Source organism: Pipistrellus hanaki (genome assembly GCF_964339955.1).
Source record: "Pipistrellus hanaki genome assembly, chromosome: 1".
Classification (NCBI taxonomy): Eukaryota; Metazoa; Chordata; class Mammalia; order Chiroptera; family Vespertilionidae; genus Pipistrellus; species Pipistrellus hanaki.
The window spans coordinates 130,951,845-130,964,859 of record NC_140503.1 but is presented as its reverse complement, the minus strand read 5'-3'; the positions used below and the strand labels follow the sequence as shown (position 1 = coordinate 130,964,859).

Sequence of the window (13,015 nt, the reverse complement as noted above, 5' to 3'; positions counted from 1 at the left end):
TCGGCCTGTGGACTAAAGGGTCCCATGTTCAATTCAGGTCAAGGGCATGTACCTTGGTTGCAAGCACATCCCCAGAAGCGGGTATGCAGGAGGCAGCTGATTGATGTTTCTAACTCCCTATTGCTCTCCCTTCCTCTCTGTAAAAAAATCAATAAATATATTTTTTAAAAATTAGAATTTACACTGTCAACTAGGAGGTCAGGCAATAAAAAAATAAGTGACGTGTTAAGACCTTTGCTTTAAAAAATAGAGCTGACAATAATGTGTTAGATTTCTAGCAGTCATTTTACAAACATTTGATCCCTGCATTTGGGCTCAGAGTTGGGTCACATTATTATCCCCATCATACTAATAAAGAGCTAATATGCTAAGGGTTGGGATGCTGTAATGTGTAATACTGAGCGCAGGAGGCTACCTGTGCGTGCGCAGTGGGGTGTTGCTCCAGAGACCGGGTGGAAGCCGAGAGGCACTGGAGAAGGTGGGACTATCTCATCCCGGGGAGGGCATAGCACCCCCCTCACCAGTCCTTCGCCACCCCCTGCCAGGGGAAGGAGCACAGCGCAGCAGTCGGAAGGCTTCCACACTCTCCCCCGGTGCCATGATGGGGTTGAGCCATTGTGCTGATCTGGAGACAGGGTGGAAGCCGGAAGGCGCCAGCCTCTGGAGGGACTGAGGGTGGGCTTGAAGTGGCCAGAGAAGGCCAGCTCCACGCTGGAGCTCTGTGTGGAGTGGCTCAGATGTCAAGGCAGGGCTGCACAGCACGATTTCATGTACTGGACCCCTAGTTTATAGATGAGGAACTGAGGCTTAGAAAAGTTCATTACTCAAAGTTCTAAGAGAAGTAGCCTCAAACCTGAAGTGCCTAACACTGAAGCCAATGCTGTCATCACTCTGCTATTCTGGTTATATTGACACTTGCTGAAGGAGTAAGTAGATGAAGGCAGGAAGGATTACATGTTCTGGTGTCAAATCGTGTTTCGCAGGGGTCCTCAAACTTTTTAAAGTGGGGGCCAGATCACGGTCCCTCAGAGAGCTGGAGGGCCGGACTATATGAACTACTAATTCCTACTGTAACACCTCGGCTGCGCTCACTGCCCAAAAAACCTGGCGGGCCGGATCAGACTCCTCTGCGGGCCGCATGTGGCCTGCGAGCCGTAGTTTGAAGACCCCTGGAAGGGATGCCAATGACTCCATTACTTCCACTGTTCTGTTATAAATGAATCATATAACACATTTCTTCTGTTATTTATTCTGCACATTCTAAAGCCTTTCTCTGTGTATAGTTTTGTTAACAAGCACAGTTTTTCTTGTCAGTTCTTTGGGACCAAGTGCATTGAAGGTGATAGAGGCCACAGCATCAGTGAAACGAAAAGAACCTTCCCATAGCTCAGCTCAACCAAAAGAAAAGAAGAAAAAGAAGTCTGCACTGGATGAAATCATGGAGGTACAGTTGATGAACTTCCTGTTTACTCTTTAGCATTGGAGGAATGATGCAGCTTAAACCAAGGAAACTTAAATAGTTTCACCTTTGTTAGGTTACTATAAAATTAAAAAATGTGCACATGCTAGGTTAGGAAAAAGGAGCCTAAATGCAGTTTCACTGGAATAGAATTTCCAAAAGCTTTAGTTTCTTGCTGCAAGTGTTGTCTTCAGAACTCTCCATGCAACTATGTGGAGTTCAAAGAGAAGGACTTCAGTGGTAATGGGAGCTAGACATGAAAGTTCTGTTTCCCTTCAGTGGCTGTGAAATTGGCATCCTCCAAGGATTCTCCCACTAACCTTTGCTCTCCTGTTGTCTTAACTTCCACTTGTCGCCTTTTAGCAAGTAAGAAAGAAGCTGTGACATAACTAGTTTTAATTTGATTTAACCTGATGGCTAAGTTTATGTGGTGAGCCATTGAAAACTTATGACTATCAGGATCTCGGGCCATACTTTTTACCTGGATTCTAAAGCAATTCTGCAGAAAATTCTTAATGTACTCCTAAATATTCCTTTTGCCCTTCTAAGTATTATATAAGTCTTCTTTTTCCCCCATTGACCTCTCCCTGGCCTCCCCCGTCCCCCTAACACATGCACTCACACCCTCTGCCCTCCCAGTCTGTGTCCATTGGTTATGCTCATATGTATGTATACAAGTCCTTTGGTTGATCTCTTACCCCCTTATCCCCTTACCCCCTGCCTTTTCTCATAGGTTGGGCAATCTGTTCAATGCTTCAATGACTCTGGTTCTATTTTTGTTCATCAGTTTATGTTGTTTATTATATTTCACTAATGAGTGCGATCATGTGATATTTATCTTTCTCTGACTGACTTATTTCGCTTAGCATAATGCTCTCCAGTTCTATCCATGGTGTTGCAAATGGTAAGAATTCCTTCTTTTTTTTACAGCACTATAGTATTCCATTTTGTAGATGTACCACAGTTTTCTAATCCACTCATCTGCTGATGGGAACTTACTAGAAGGCTCTTTCCAAATCTTACCTATTGTAAATTGTGCTGCTATGAACATAGGGCTGCATATATCCTTTCTGATTGGTGTTTCTGTTTCCTTGGGATATATTCCTAGAAGTGGGATGACTGAGTCAAATGGAAGTCCCATTTTTAAATTTTTGAGGAAACGCCATACTGTCTTACACCAGTCTGCATTCCCACCAGCAATGAAAGAAGGTTCCTTTTTCTCTGCATCCTCTCCAGCACTTGTTGGTTGATTTCTTGATGATAGCCATTCTGATTGGTATGAGATGATACCTCATTGTTGATTTGATTTGTATCTAACAGATGATTAGTGACTTTGAGTATGTTTTCATATGTCTCTTGGCCTTCTGTATGTCCTCTTTCGAAAAGTGTCTAATTAGGTCCTTTGCCCATTTTTTGATTGACTTGTTTATTTTTCTTTTGTTAAGTTGTATGAGTTCCCTATAAGTTTTGGAGATTAAAGACTTGTTGAAGATAACATTGGTAAATATGTTCTCCCCTGTGGTGGGCTTTCTTGTTGTTTTATTGATGGTTTCTTTTGCTCTAGAGAGGCTTTTTATTTTGATGTAGTCCCATTTGTTTATTTTCTCCTTAGTTTCTATTATCCTAGGAGCCGTATCAGTAAAGATACTGCTATGACAAATCAGCTGTATCAGTAAAGATTTTGCTGCCCATGGCTGCTTCTAAGATTTTTATAATTTCCCGTTTTACATTTAAGTCCTTTTTCCATTTTGAGTTTATTTTTGTGTATGGTGTAAGTTGGTGATCTAGTTTCTTTCTTTCTTTCTGTCTGTCTGTCTGTCTTTCTTTTTTTTATTTTTATGTATGTGTCCAATTTTCCCAACACCATTTATTGAAGAGACTGTCTTGACTCCATTGTATGCCCTTGCCTCCTTTGTCAAATATTAATTGAGCATAATGGCTTGTGTTGATTTCTGGATTCTCTGTTCTGTTCCATTGGTTTATATGTCTGTTCTTGTGGCAGTACCAGGCAGTTTTGAAAACAGTGGCTTTGTAGTATAGCTTGATATCTGGTATTGTGATCCCTCCAACTTTGTCCTTCTTTCTCAAGGTCACTGCAACTATTCGTGGTCTTTCTAAATCCTAGATGAGTTTTTGGAGAGTTTGTTCTAGGGCTTTGAAACATGTTGTTGGTATTTTAATGGGGATTGCATTGAATTTATAGATTGCTTTGGGTAGTATGGACATTTTAATGATGTTGACTCTACCAATCCATGAGCATGATATATTTTTCTATTTGTTTATGTCTTCCTCTATCTTTTTTTTCAGCATCCTATAATTTTATGAGTACAAGGCCTTTACCTCCTTAGTTAAATTAATTCCTAGGTATCTTAATTTTTTTTTTGTTGCAATGGTAAATGGGATTGATTTTTTAGTTTCTCTTTCTGGAGTTCATTATAATTGTATAAAAAGCCATAGATTTATGGGTGTTAATTTGTATCCTTAAGTCTAGTAGTTTTTTGATGGAATCTTTGGAGTTTGGATACTGTATATGATACTATGTACAGTACCTTGTCATCTGTAAATAGTGACAATTTTACTTTTTTAATTTGGATGCCTTTTATGTCTTCTTCTTATCTGAGTGCTATGGCTAGCAGTTCCAGTACTATGTTGAACAGGAGTGGTGAAAGTGGTTATCCCTGTCTTGTTCCTGTCTTAGGGAAAATGGTTTTAGTTTTTGCTCATTGTGTATTATCTTAGCTATAGGTTTGTCATATAAGACTTTTAATATATTGAAGTAAGATCCCTTTATTCCCACTTTGCTGAAAGTTTTTATCAGGAAAGGGTGCTGGATTTGTGAAATGCCTTTTCTGCATCAATTAATACAATTATGTGATTTTTGTCTCTCAGTTTGTTTATATGATGTATCACCTTTATTGATTTTTGGATACTGTACCAGCCTTGCATCCCTGGAATAAATCCCACTTGGTCATGGTGTATGATCTTTCTATTAATGCTAGATCCTATTTGCTAAAATTTTGCCGAGGATTTTAGCATCTGTCTTCATCAGGAATATTGGCCTGCAGTTCTCTTTCTTTGTAGTGTCTTTATCTGGTTTTGGGGTTAGGGTAATGTTGGTTTCATAGAAATAGCTTGGAATGTGCCTTCCTCTTGAATTTTTTGGAATAGTCTGAGCAGGATAGGTTTTAGTTCTTTGAATGTTTTGTAAACTCCCCTGTGAAGCTGTCTGGCCCTGGGCTTTTGTTTGCTGGGAGTTTTAGACGACTGCTTCAATTTCCTCCTTAGTTATCAACTGTTGAGATTTTTTTATTCTTCTTGATTGAGTTTTGGAAGGTTGTATTTTTCTAGGAATATGTCCATTTCCTCTAGGTTGTCCATTTTGTTGGAATAGAGTTGTTCATAGTATTTTTTTTTTACAATCCTTTTATTTCTGTGGGGTCTGTTGTTATTTCACATTTTCTGATTTTGTTTAATTTGGTCCTCTTTGTTTCTTGATGAGCCTGGCTAGAGGTTTGTCTATCTTGTTTATCCTTTCAAGGAACCAGCTCTTGGTTTCATTAATCTTGTATTGTTTTTTGGTCTCTGTGTCATTTATTTCTGATCTGATCTTTATTATCTCCTTCTTTCTGCTCACTCGATTTCTCTTGTTGCTCTCTTTCTAATTCTTTAATTTGTAGAGTTGGATAATTATTACCAGTTTTTCTTTTTCTTTTTCCTTTGTGTGTGTGTGTGTGTGTGTGTGTGTGTGTGTGTGTGTGTGTTTAGATAGGCCTGTAATGCTATGAACTTCACTCTCAGGGACATAGCTTTCACTGTGTCCCATAGGTTTCTCATTGTTTGTGTTTTTATTGTCATTCATTTCCAGGATGTTTTTAATGTCTTCTTTGATCTCTTTGGTAACCCTCTCATTGTTGAATAGCATGCTATTCAGCCTCAAAGTGTTTGAGTATTTTTTTGCTTGTTTTTATTGTAGTTGATTTATATATTATGCCATTGTGGTCTGAGAAGATGTTTGATATAATTTCAATCTTCTTGAATTTGGAGAGACTTTGCCTGTGACCCAATATGTGGTCTATCTTTGAAAATGACCCATGTGCACTTGAGAAGAATATATATTCTGTAACTTTGGGGTGAAATGTTCTGAAGATGTCAGTTCAGTCCATCCGATCTAGTGAGTCACATAGGATTGCTTTTTCTTTTCTTTTTTTTTTTTTTTTTAAATAAATTTTTATTGTTCATATTATTACAAATGTTCCTTTCCCCCCCCGCCTTCTCACCCCACCCTCTGTCCTTTCCCCACCCCCCATTGTCCTCATCCATAGGTGCACAATTTATGTTTAGTCTCTTCCCACATCTTCCTCTCCCCTTTTCCCCAAGAATCATCAGTTCACTCCCCTTCCATACCTCTGATTCTATTACATTCAACAGTTAATATTGTTCCTCAGATTTTTTTTTTAGTTTCCTTGGTTTTTAGATTCACTTGTTGATAGTTACGTATTTGTTGTTCATAATTTTTATCATTATTTACTTTCTCTTCTGAAAGAACCCCCTTCAGCAATTCATATAATTCTGGTTTGGTGGTGATGAACTCCTTTAGCTTTTTTTTATTAGTGAAGCTCTTTATCTGACCTTCGAATCTGAGTGATAGCTTTGCTGGATAGATTATCTTTGGCTGTAGGTTCTTACTATTCATCACCTTGAATATTTCTTGCCATTCCCGTCTGACCTGCATGGTTTCTGTTGAGAAATCAGCTGACAATCGTATAGGTGTTCCTTTATAGGTAACTACCTGCTTAGCTCTTGCTGCTTTTAATATTCTCTCTTTGTCTTTTGCTCTTGGAATCTTAATTATGATTTGTCTTGGTGTGGTCCTCTTTGGATTCCTTTTATTTGGAGTTCTGTGTGCTTCCTGGACTTGTAAGTCTAATTCTTTCACCAGGTGGGGGAAGTTTTCTGTCACTATTTCTTTCAGTATGTTTTCGATATCTTGCTCTCTTTCATCTTCTGGGACCCCCATAATTCTGATGTTGGATCGTTTGAAGTTGTCCCAGAGGTTTTTTACATCATCTTCAATTTTCTGGATTCTCTTGCCTTCTAGCTTCTGCAGAGGAGTGTCTTCTGGCTCTTTATGTTCCAAATCTTTGACTTGATTCTTGCTATCTTCTATTCTGTTTTTAGGACTCTGTAAAATATTTTTTATTTCAGACAATGTATTCTTTATTTCTTGTTGATCCCTTATCATTTCTTGTTGATCCCTTTTCATATCCTCATAGGTCTCATTTATTTTATCGGCCTTTTCTAGGAGACTCTTGAAAAACCTTATAAGTGTGGTTTTGAACTCTATATCCAGTCGCTTTTTGTCCTCCATTTCTTTCGTTTGTGATCTATTTGGTTTAGACATTTTCGCAGGCTTTCCTGATGGGGTGGGGTTTCAGGGTGGAGCCTACAGCCTTGGCTTCCGTCAGCCCCGCCCTATGCGACTCCTGAGACTCAGGGTCCTTCAGTACTTGTTGCAAGCGCCTCTGAGAGAAAGGTGCCCTCGATTTTCGCCTGCTGCCAAACTGTCTATGCTCTCCCCCAATGAGTCCGGTATTGGGGTTCAGTTCAGTTGGAAGTGGAGTTGGAGGTGGCGTTCAGGGCAGTCTGGAGCCCCTGTCTCCTTCCCGTCAGGGCAATCCCCCGGCACAGCTGGCCGGCCCTTCTCTGCGCGCAGTGTACGTGCCTCCGGGACCTCCTCTCGCCGCTTCCCCGGAGTCCCGCCTTACAGCCGGCTCCCTATGGGTGAGCCTGGGTCCCCAGGGTCTGGCCTAGAATTGGGGTTCAGAGCAGTTGGAGCTGGGCCCAGCACAATCGGAGCTTTTCTCTGCTTCCCGCTTGGGAACGCCAGCCAGGCACTCGGCCTCCCTCCTCTCCGGCTCCATCCTCTCCGCGCGCTGCGTGTCTCCGTACCTTGGGCTTTTACAGCTCCTCCGCGCTTCCTTCTGGTTTTCTCCTTGCTTCTTGTTGTAGGATTTCCAGTCAGTCGACTTTCCTGTAATTCTGGGTAATGTCCATTTTATATTTTAGTTGTATTTTATTGAAATTGTTGTGTGCGGCTGCGGCTAGTTGCCTACCCGAGCAGCCATCTTGGATTCTCCTGCGGATTGCTTTTTCTTTACTCATGTTTTGTCTAGAGTATTTATTCAGTGATGTCTGTGGAGTATTAAAATCCCCTACTATGATTGTATTGCTGTCGATCTCTTCCTTGATATCTTCCAGAAGGTTTTTTTGTTTTGTTTTGTTTTTTACTGTATTTAGGTATTCCTGTATAGGGTGCATATATGTTTACCAGAGTTATATCCTCTTGTTGTATCAAACCCTTTAGCATTATGAAGTATGCCTTTTGATCTTTCCATCACCCTTTTATGTACATCTCTCTTGGTGATATGTTTCATCCCTTCCCTTTAAAAGTTTTATTATTTTTATCAAACAGAGTAGCTCCTTTTTACCATAACACTCTGTACCTAATTATGCTGTGCTAAATTGGTCTATAAGTGGGTTTTTGTTTTTTTGGGTTTTTTTAAAATATATTTTATTGATTTTTTACAGAGAGGAAGGGAAAGGGATAGAGAGTCAGAAACATCAATAAAAGAGAAACATTGATCAGTTGCCTCTTGCATGCCCCCTATTGGGGATGTGCCCGCAACCAATGCACATGCCCTTGACTGGAATCGAACTTGGGACCCTGCAGTCCGCAGGCCGATGCTTTATCCATTGAGTCTAACCAGTCAGGGCTATAAGTGTTTTTACCACATTAAAACATTGCCTGTTTTCTAGTTCATGACAGTCACATGGGAGGAAGCATGGGGAGTGCAGTACTGTAGCGCTGTCAGATTGCCTTGCAGTATTTTCTAAGCAGAGGTTGCTTGTGTTTATTTTCTTGGTTAGTTGGTAGCTTTATGACGTATTATTTTTAAACCAAGTTTTAAAAAATATCAAAACTCATTGTCAAAACGTGTTACATGCAAATTACATTGTTGATCTTCTGAGAAGTATGTGTTTTCTGTTGTTCTTTTTCTAAATAAAATTTTTTTCATACAAATTGAGGATTTTAAAGAGATTTTTTAATAATTGTCTTGTGTGTTCTACAGATTGAGGAGGAAAAGAAAAGAGCTGCCCGAACAGATTACTGGCTACAGCCTGTATGTATTCAGTTGGAGTGTCTTAAGTTATATATGTAATTTCAAGTGAATGATTTAAGTAGTATTTGGTATAAATGACTAAATTTCTCAACTATATATATATAAACTACATAGATAGACATAACTTCAGTGAGCTTTTTTACTCTTTGATCCTTAATTATTGGTTGCACCTGTATTGGAGGGTTACTTGATGTTTATTAGGCTGGTAATATTTCTTGAGTTGTAAATGCAAAAGTACTTGTTATCAACTTACATCTTATTGAACTTAGGATACCCATTTATGTACTTTGTACCAAAAAAAAAAGGATTTGAATTTTACAAACTCAAGGAAAGTTATATTTTGTTGCCTTCTTATTGTTTATTATTTTAAGATAATTTTATAACAATTTGTAAACATTTGAATAATTTTTAAATTACTGTCAGTTGATGGTTCTGTTTTGAACTTATTGAAATCATAAAACCTTTAGAGGGCCTTCATTATTCTTAAAGAAGTTGGCTTGATCAATAATAGGAGAGGGGAAAAGTACTGTGCTATTTAGACAATTTTTTATTTGAAAAATAAGAAAAGTACTAACCTCAGAAGTCAAGAAGTCCAAAGTTCTGATTCAAATCTTCATAGTCATTCTCTCACTAGTTTGGAAATAATTTAGCTTCCATGACTTACTTTGTATTTGTGTATTATGGGAAACATTTCTACCTCAGGATCACATGACAGAGGACGAAATAAGATATTTAATACAAAAATACTGTGTTAAATATGAAGTAATAATTTTAGATAAATAATTTCAGTTAATTCTCATATAAGCTCTATAAGGTAATTAATGTTATTATACCAATTTTGTAGGTGAGGAAACTGAGGTATAAAGTATTTGAGTAGTTTCCTCAGGGTCATTTAGGAAGTGATGAGCCAGGATTTCCTTGGCAATCTGATTCAGTGGGTTATATTCTCAGCTAGTAAATTTCTTTTTCCTGGGAAACTTTAGTCACCCTGATTTTGTGTCTGAGTAGAATCTGGGTCAAAATTATTAGTAAAGGAAGGACCTGAAGGGAGGATACCATGCATGAATTATTTTAGTTTCCCCTGTTAAAGTAGCTAGCATTTGAACATTTATGAAAATGTAATCAAGAATTGTGATTAAGCCTAATCCGGTTTGGCTCAGTGGATAGAGCGTCGGCCTGCAGACTGAAGAGGCCCAGGTTTGATTCCGGTCAAGGGCATGTACCTTGGTTGTGAGCACATCTCGGTATGGGGTGTGCAGGAGGCAGCTGGTCGATATTTCTCTCTCATTGATGTTTCTAGCTCTCTATCCCTCTCCATTCCTCTCTTTAAAAAATCAATAAAATATATTTTTTTAAAAATTGTGATTAAATGCCCTTGCTGGTTTGGCTCAGTAGATAGAAAATCAGCCTGGGACTGAAGGTCCCATGTTCAATTCCAGTCAACAGCACATGCCTGTGTTGCGGGCTCAGTCCCCAGTGGGGGGCATGCAGGAGGCAGCCAATCAATGATTCTCTCTCATCATTGATGTTTCTATCTTTCCCTCTCCCTTCCTCTCTGAAATCAATAAAAATATATTTTAAAAAATAATTCTGATTAAAGCAGTTCTTAACCATTAGTGATTAAGAAAATTTTTTATCCTATGCTTACCTCCATCTCTATAATAGCAAACATCATAGAACAGTTTATTTTATACAGTTGTCCTCTGGACACAAAAGCTTAGGCTACAATAAGCCAAGGGATTTCAAAATACACCTGATTTAGTACTCCCAACATCCAGTTTCCTGGTGTGAAATGCACATTTTCACTAACCTCCCAGGTGAATCTTACATGTACCCTTGGTTAAGAACCATTGTTTTAAAGGGAAAAAAAACAGACTAAAAGAAAAAAGACAAAAAACATTCCGAAATTAATTAGTCTAAAAATTCTCTTCCTATTGACAAAACTTAAAATTAAATTTTATTTTCTGTTGTTAATTTTCTTATATTATAAATTATGGAGCTTTTCTACATAGTTCCTTTCACAGAGTGTTACGTATAAAATGAGAATGACTCAGTGTGTTTCTTATTTTCAAAGGGACATTATGTTTATTAAAATAGCTAGCAGTTTACAGAAATAGTTTGGAGAACTTTATTTTTTGAACTCAGAAAGAAAAGGTTTTGAACAGATCTATTATAAGTGTCATTAAGTTCTATGGTGTAAAGAACTATATTTAAATGAAGGCCTTCGATTTAGCCCAGAAGTCCTCTGGCTGAATCAGAGAAGTTGTTTTAATATTATTTGGTTTCATTTCATTTAGAAAGTCTTAGTAAAATAAAAGCTTAAAAATAAGACCCTTCAAAGCATTCTCTATATCTCTTTTTTTTCAAGTCTTCTCTTAAACATGTCTTTCTATTATTAAATATCACCCCCCAAGGTCCTTACTGAATTTTTGTTCGTACAATTTTTAGTATGGCTTAGTGAAGTACTCATGACCATCTACCAGGGTGGGGAACATCCAGCCTGCTGGCCATATAAATTCTGAGAAATTACATAAGGCCAAGGCATTATGAGTGAGTTAATTAAACCAAATATAGTAGGCTAATTTTTAAATTGATAATTTTGTATGGCCCTCAAATGATGTTATAAATATCCAATGCCCCTTCACAGAAAAAAGTTCCCTACCCCTGAACTAGTACTTCTGTTACTGTTATTTGAAGTAGTAAATATAGAATTACTGTAGTGAATATAGCAATAAGTTACATGGCTTAATATTGATTATCAGCCATGACACAGCTAATCCACATCAGGAAATAGCAATGAAGAAGCAAATTCAGAATGCATTAATCTATATGTATGAAAGCCTAAGCAACTGGCTGACTATTTGACCATTCAACTGGTTGCTATGATGCGCAATGATCACCAGGAGGCAGATGCTCAACACACAGGCATGGAAACATGAAACAGACTGAGTCTCAGCGGGGACAGTGGAAGGAGATTAACCAAAGATCTTATATGCATACTAGAGGCCTGGAGCACACATTCGTGTACCAGTGGGGTCCCTCAGCCTGGCTTACGGGGATCAGTCCAAATCAGTGCATCGGGCCTCTGACATTCCCCAAAGGGTCTCGGATTGTGAGAGGGCACAGGCCAGGCCAAAGGACCCCACCAGTGCATGAACCCAGGCACCAGGTCTCTAGTATTAAATAAGCCTGGATTTCTGATCCTTTTAATTGGAGCTAATCTTGGAGGGATCTGATGTGTATCAAAAATGAAAGCAACATAATGAGAAAAGAACACTGTACATTGTCATGTCCTGAGGATTCCCAGTGAAACTCTTGGCATCTGCATTTTTTTTCCTTTTTAAAAAAATATATTTGATTTTTTTACAGAGAGGAGGAGAGAGGGACAGAGAGCCAGAAACATCGATGAGAGAGAAACATCAACCAGCTGCCTCCTGCACACCCCCCACCAGGGATGTGCCCGCAACCAATGTACATGCCCTTGCCCGGAACTGAACCTGGGACCTCTCAGTCTGCAGACCAACGCTCTACCACTGAGCCAAACAGGTTTCGGCGGCATCTGCATTTTTATCAGCAGTGAACACCAGCAGTATAATATCCTTAACACTTTCCACTTCCTTAAATGGATAGAGAGAAAGAAGCTGTTTATGAAGGACATGAGTTAATAGAGTTTAGATTTATTTATAAAAGTCCTAGATTTTAAGAAACCTTTACTATGGAAATCAGCCATTAGATATATATTTTTTCCTCTCAGTAGCTGTATTTAATAAAAAGAGAAAGAAGGAATGAAAGATTACTAAGGAAGTGCCATTGTTGGGAAGGCTTAGAACTCCAAATTTTATTATTTAGCAGAGTAGTCACATTTTATGATGATTTTTGGTGAACACAGTTTAAAATGAAGGAATAAAATAGAAAAGATAACTTGTCTTTCCTTTTTTTGTTATTTTTAGGAAATAATTGTGAAAATTATAACCAAAAAACTTGGAGAGAAATATCACAAGAAAAAAGGCATTGTTAAGGTAAGAACATGAAGTTAAAAACGGAATTTGTGAAAGGAGTCATGGGTGACTGAGGAAATCCATTTTGGTACTCCTTAAAAATCAAGTCCTAGTAGCAGAAAGCATATGTCTAAGGTACTTGATGGTTCTATAAAAGGAAAGATGAATTCATAATCATTGGAGATATAATTCATTGTCAACCATTGTTTATACTTAATCTCTGTTTGCTTTCTTACTGGAGCAAATAGTATGCATCAGATCCCATTGGCACCTCTTAAACTCAGTGTACACACCTTACTAATCAGTAAGATACATTCTCTTTGTTGATGATGGGCAATATAATTGTGCCCCCAGAGTTCCAAGGAGGCCTTTCGTGT

At 38.4% G+C, this 13,015-nt stretch overlaps 1 protein-coding gene across 4 annotated transcripts in view; it reads left to right on the top strand.

The window, feature by feature from the left end:
• The window catches only part of KIN (Kin17 DNA and RNA binding protein), a gene marked incomplete at its 5' end in the record, with an annotated part of 38,185 nt that overhangs the window by 12,251 nt on the left and 12,919 nt on the right, over nt 1-13,015 (top strand). For all 4 annotated transcript variants that reach the window (XR_014793642.1, XR_014793643.1, XM_084869301.1 and 1 more), the window contains 3 exons: nt 1,315-1,444; nt 8,590-8,640; nt 12,591-12,659. Coding sequence is in view for 2 of the 4 variants with exons in the window: in XM_084869301.1 (XP_084725427.1) it covers nt 1,315-1,444; nt 8,590-8,640; nt 12,591-12,659 (250 nt within the window). The remainder of the gene's footprint in view (nt 1-1,314; nt 1,445-8,589; nt 8,641-12,590; nt 12,660-13,015) is intronic.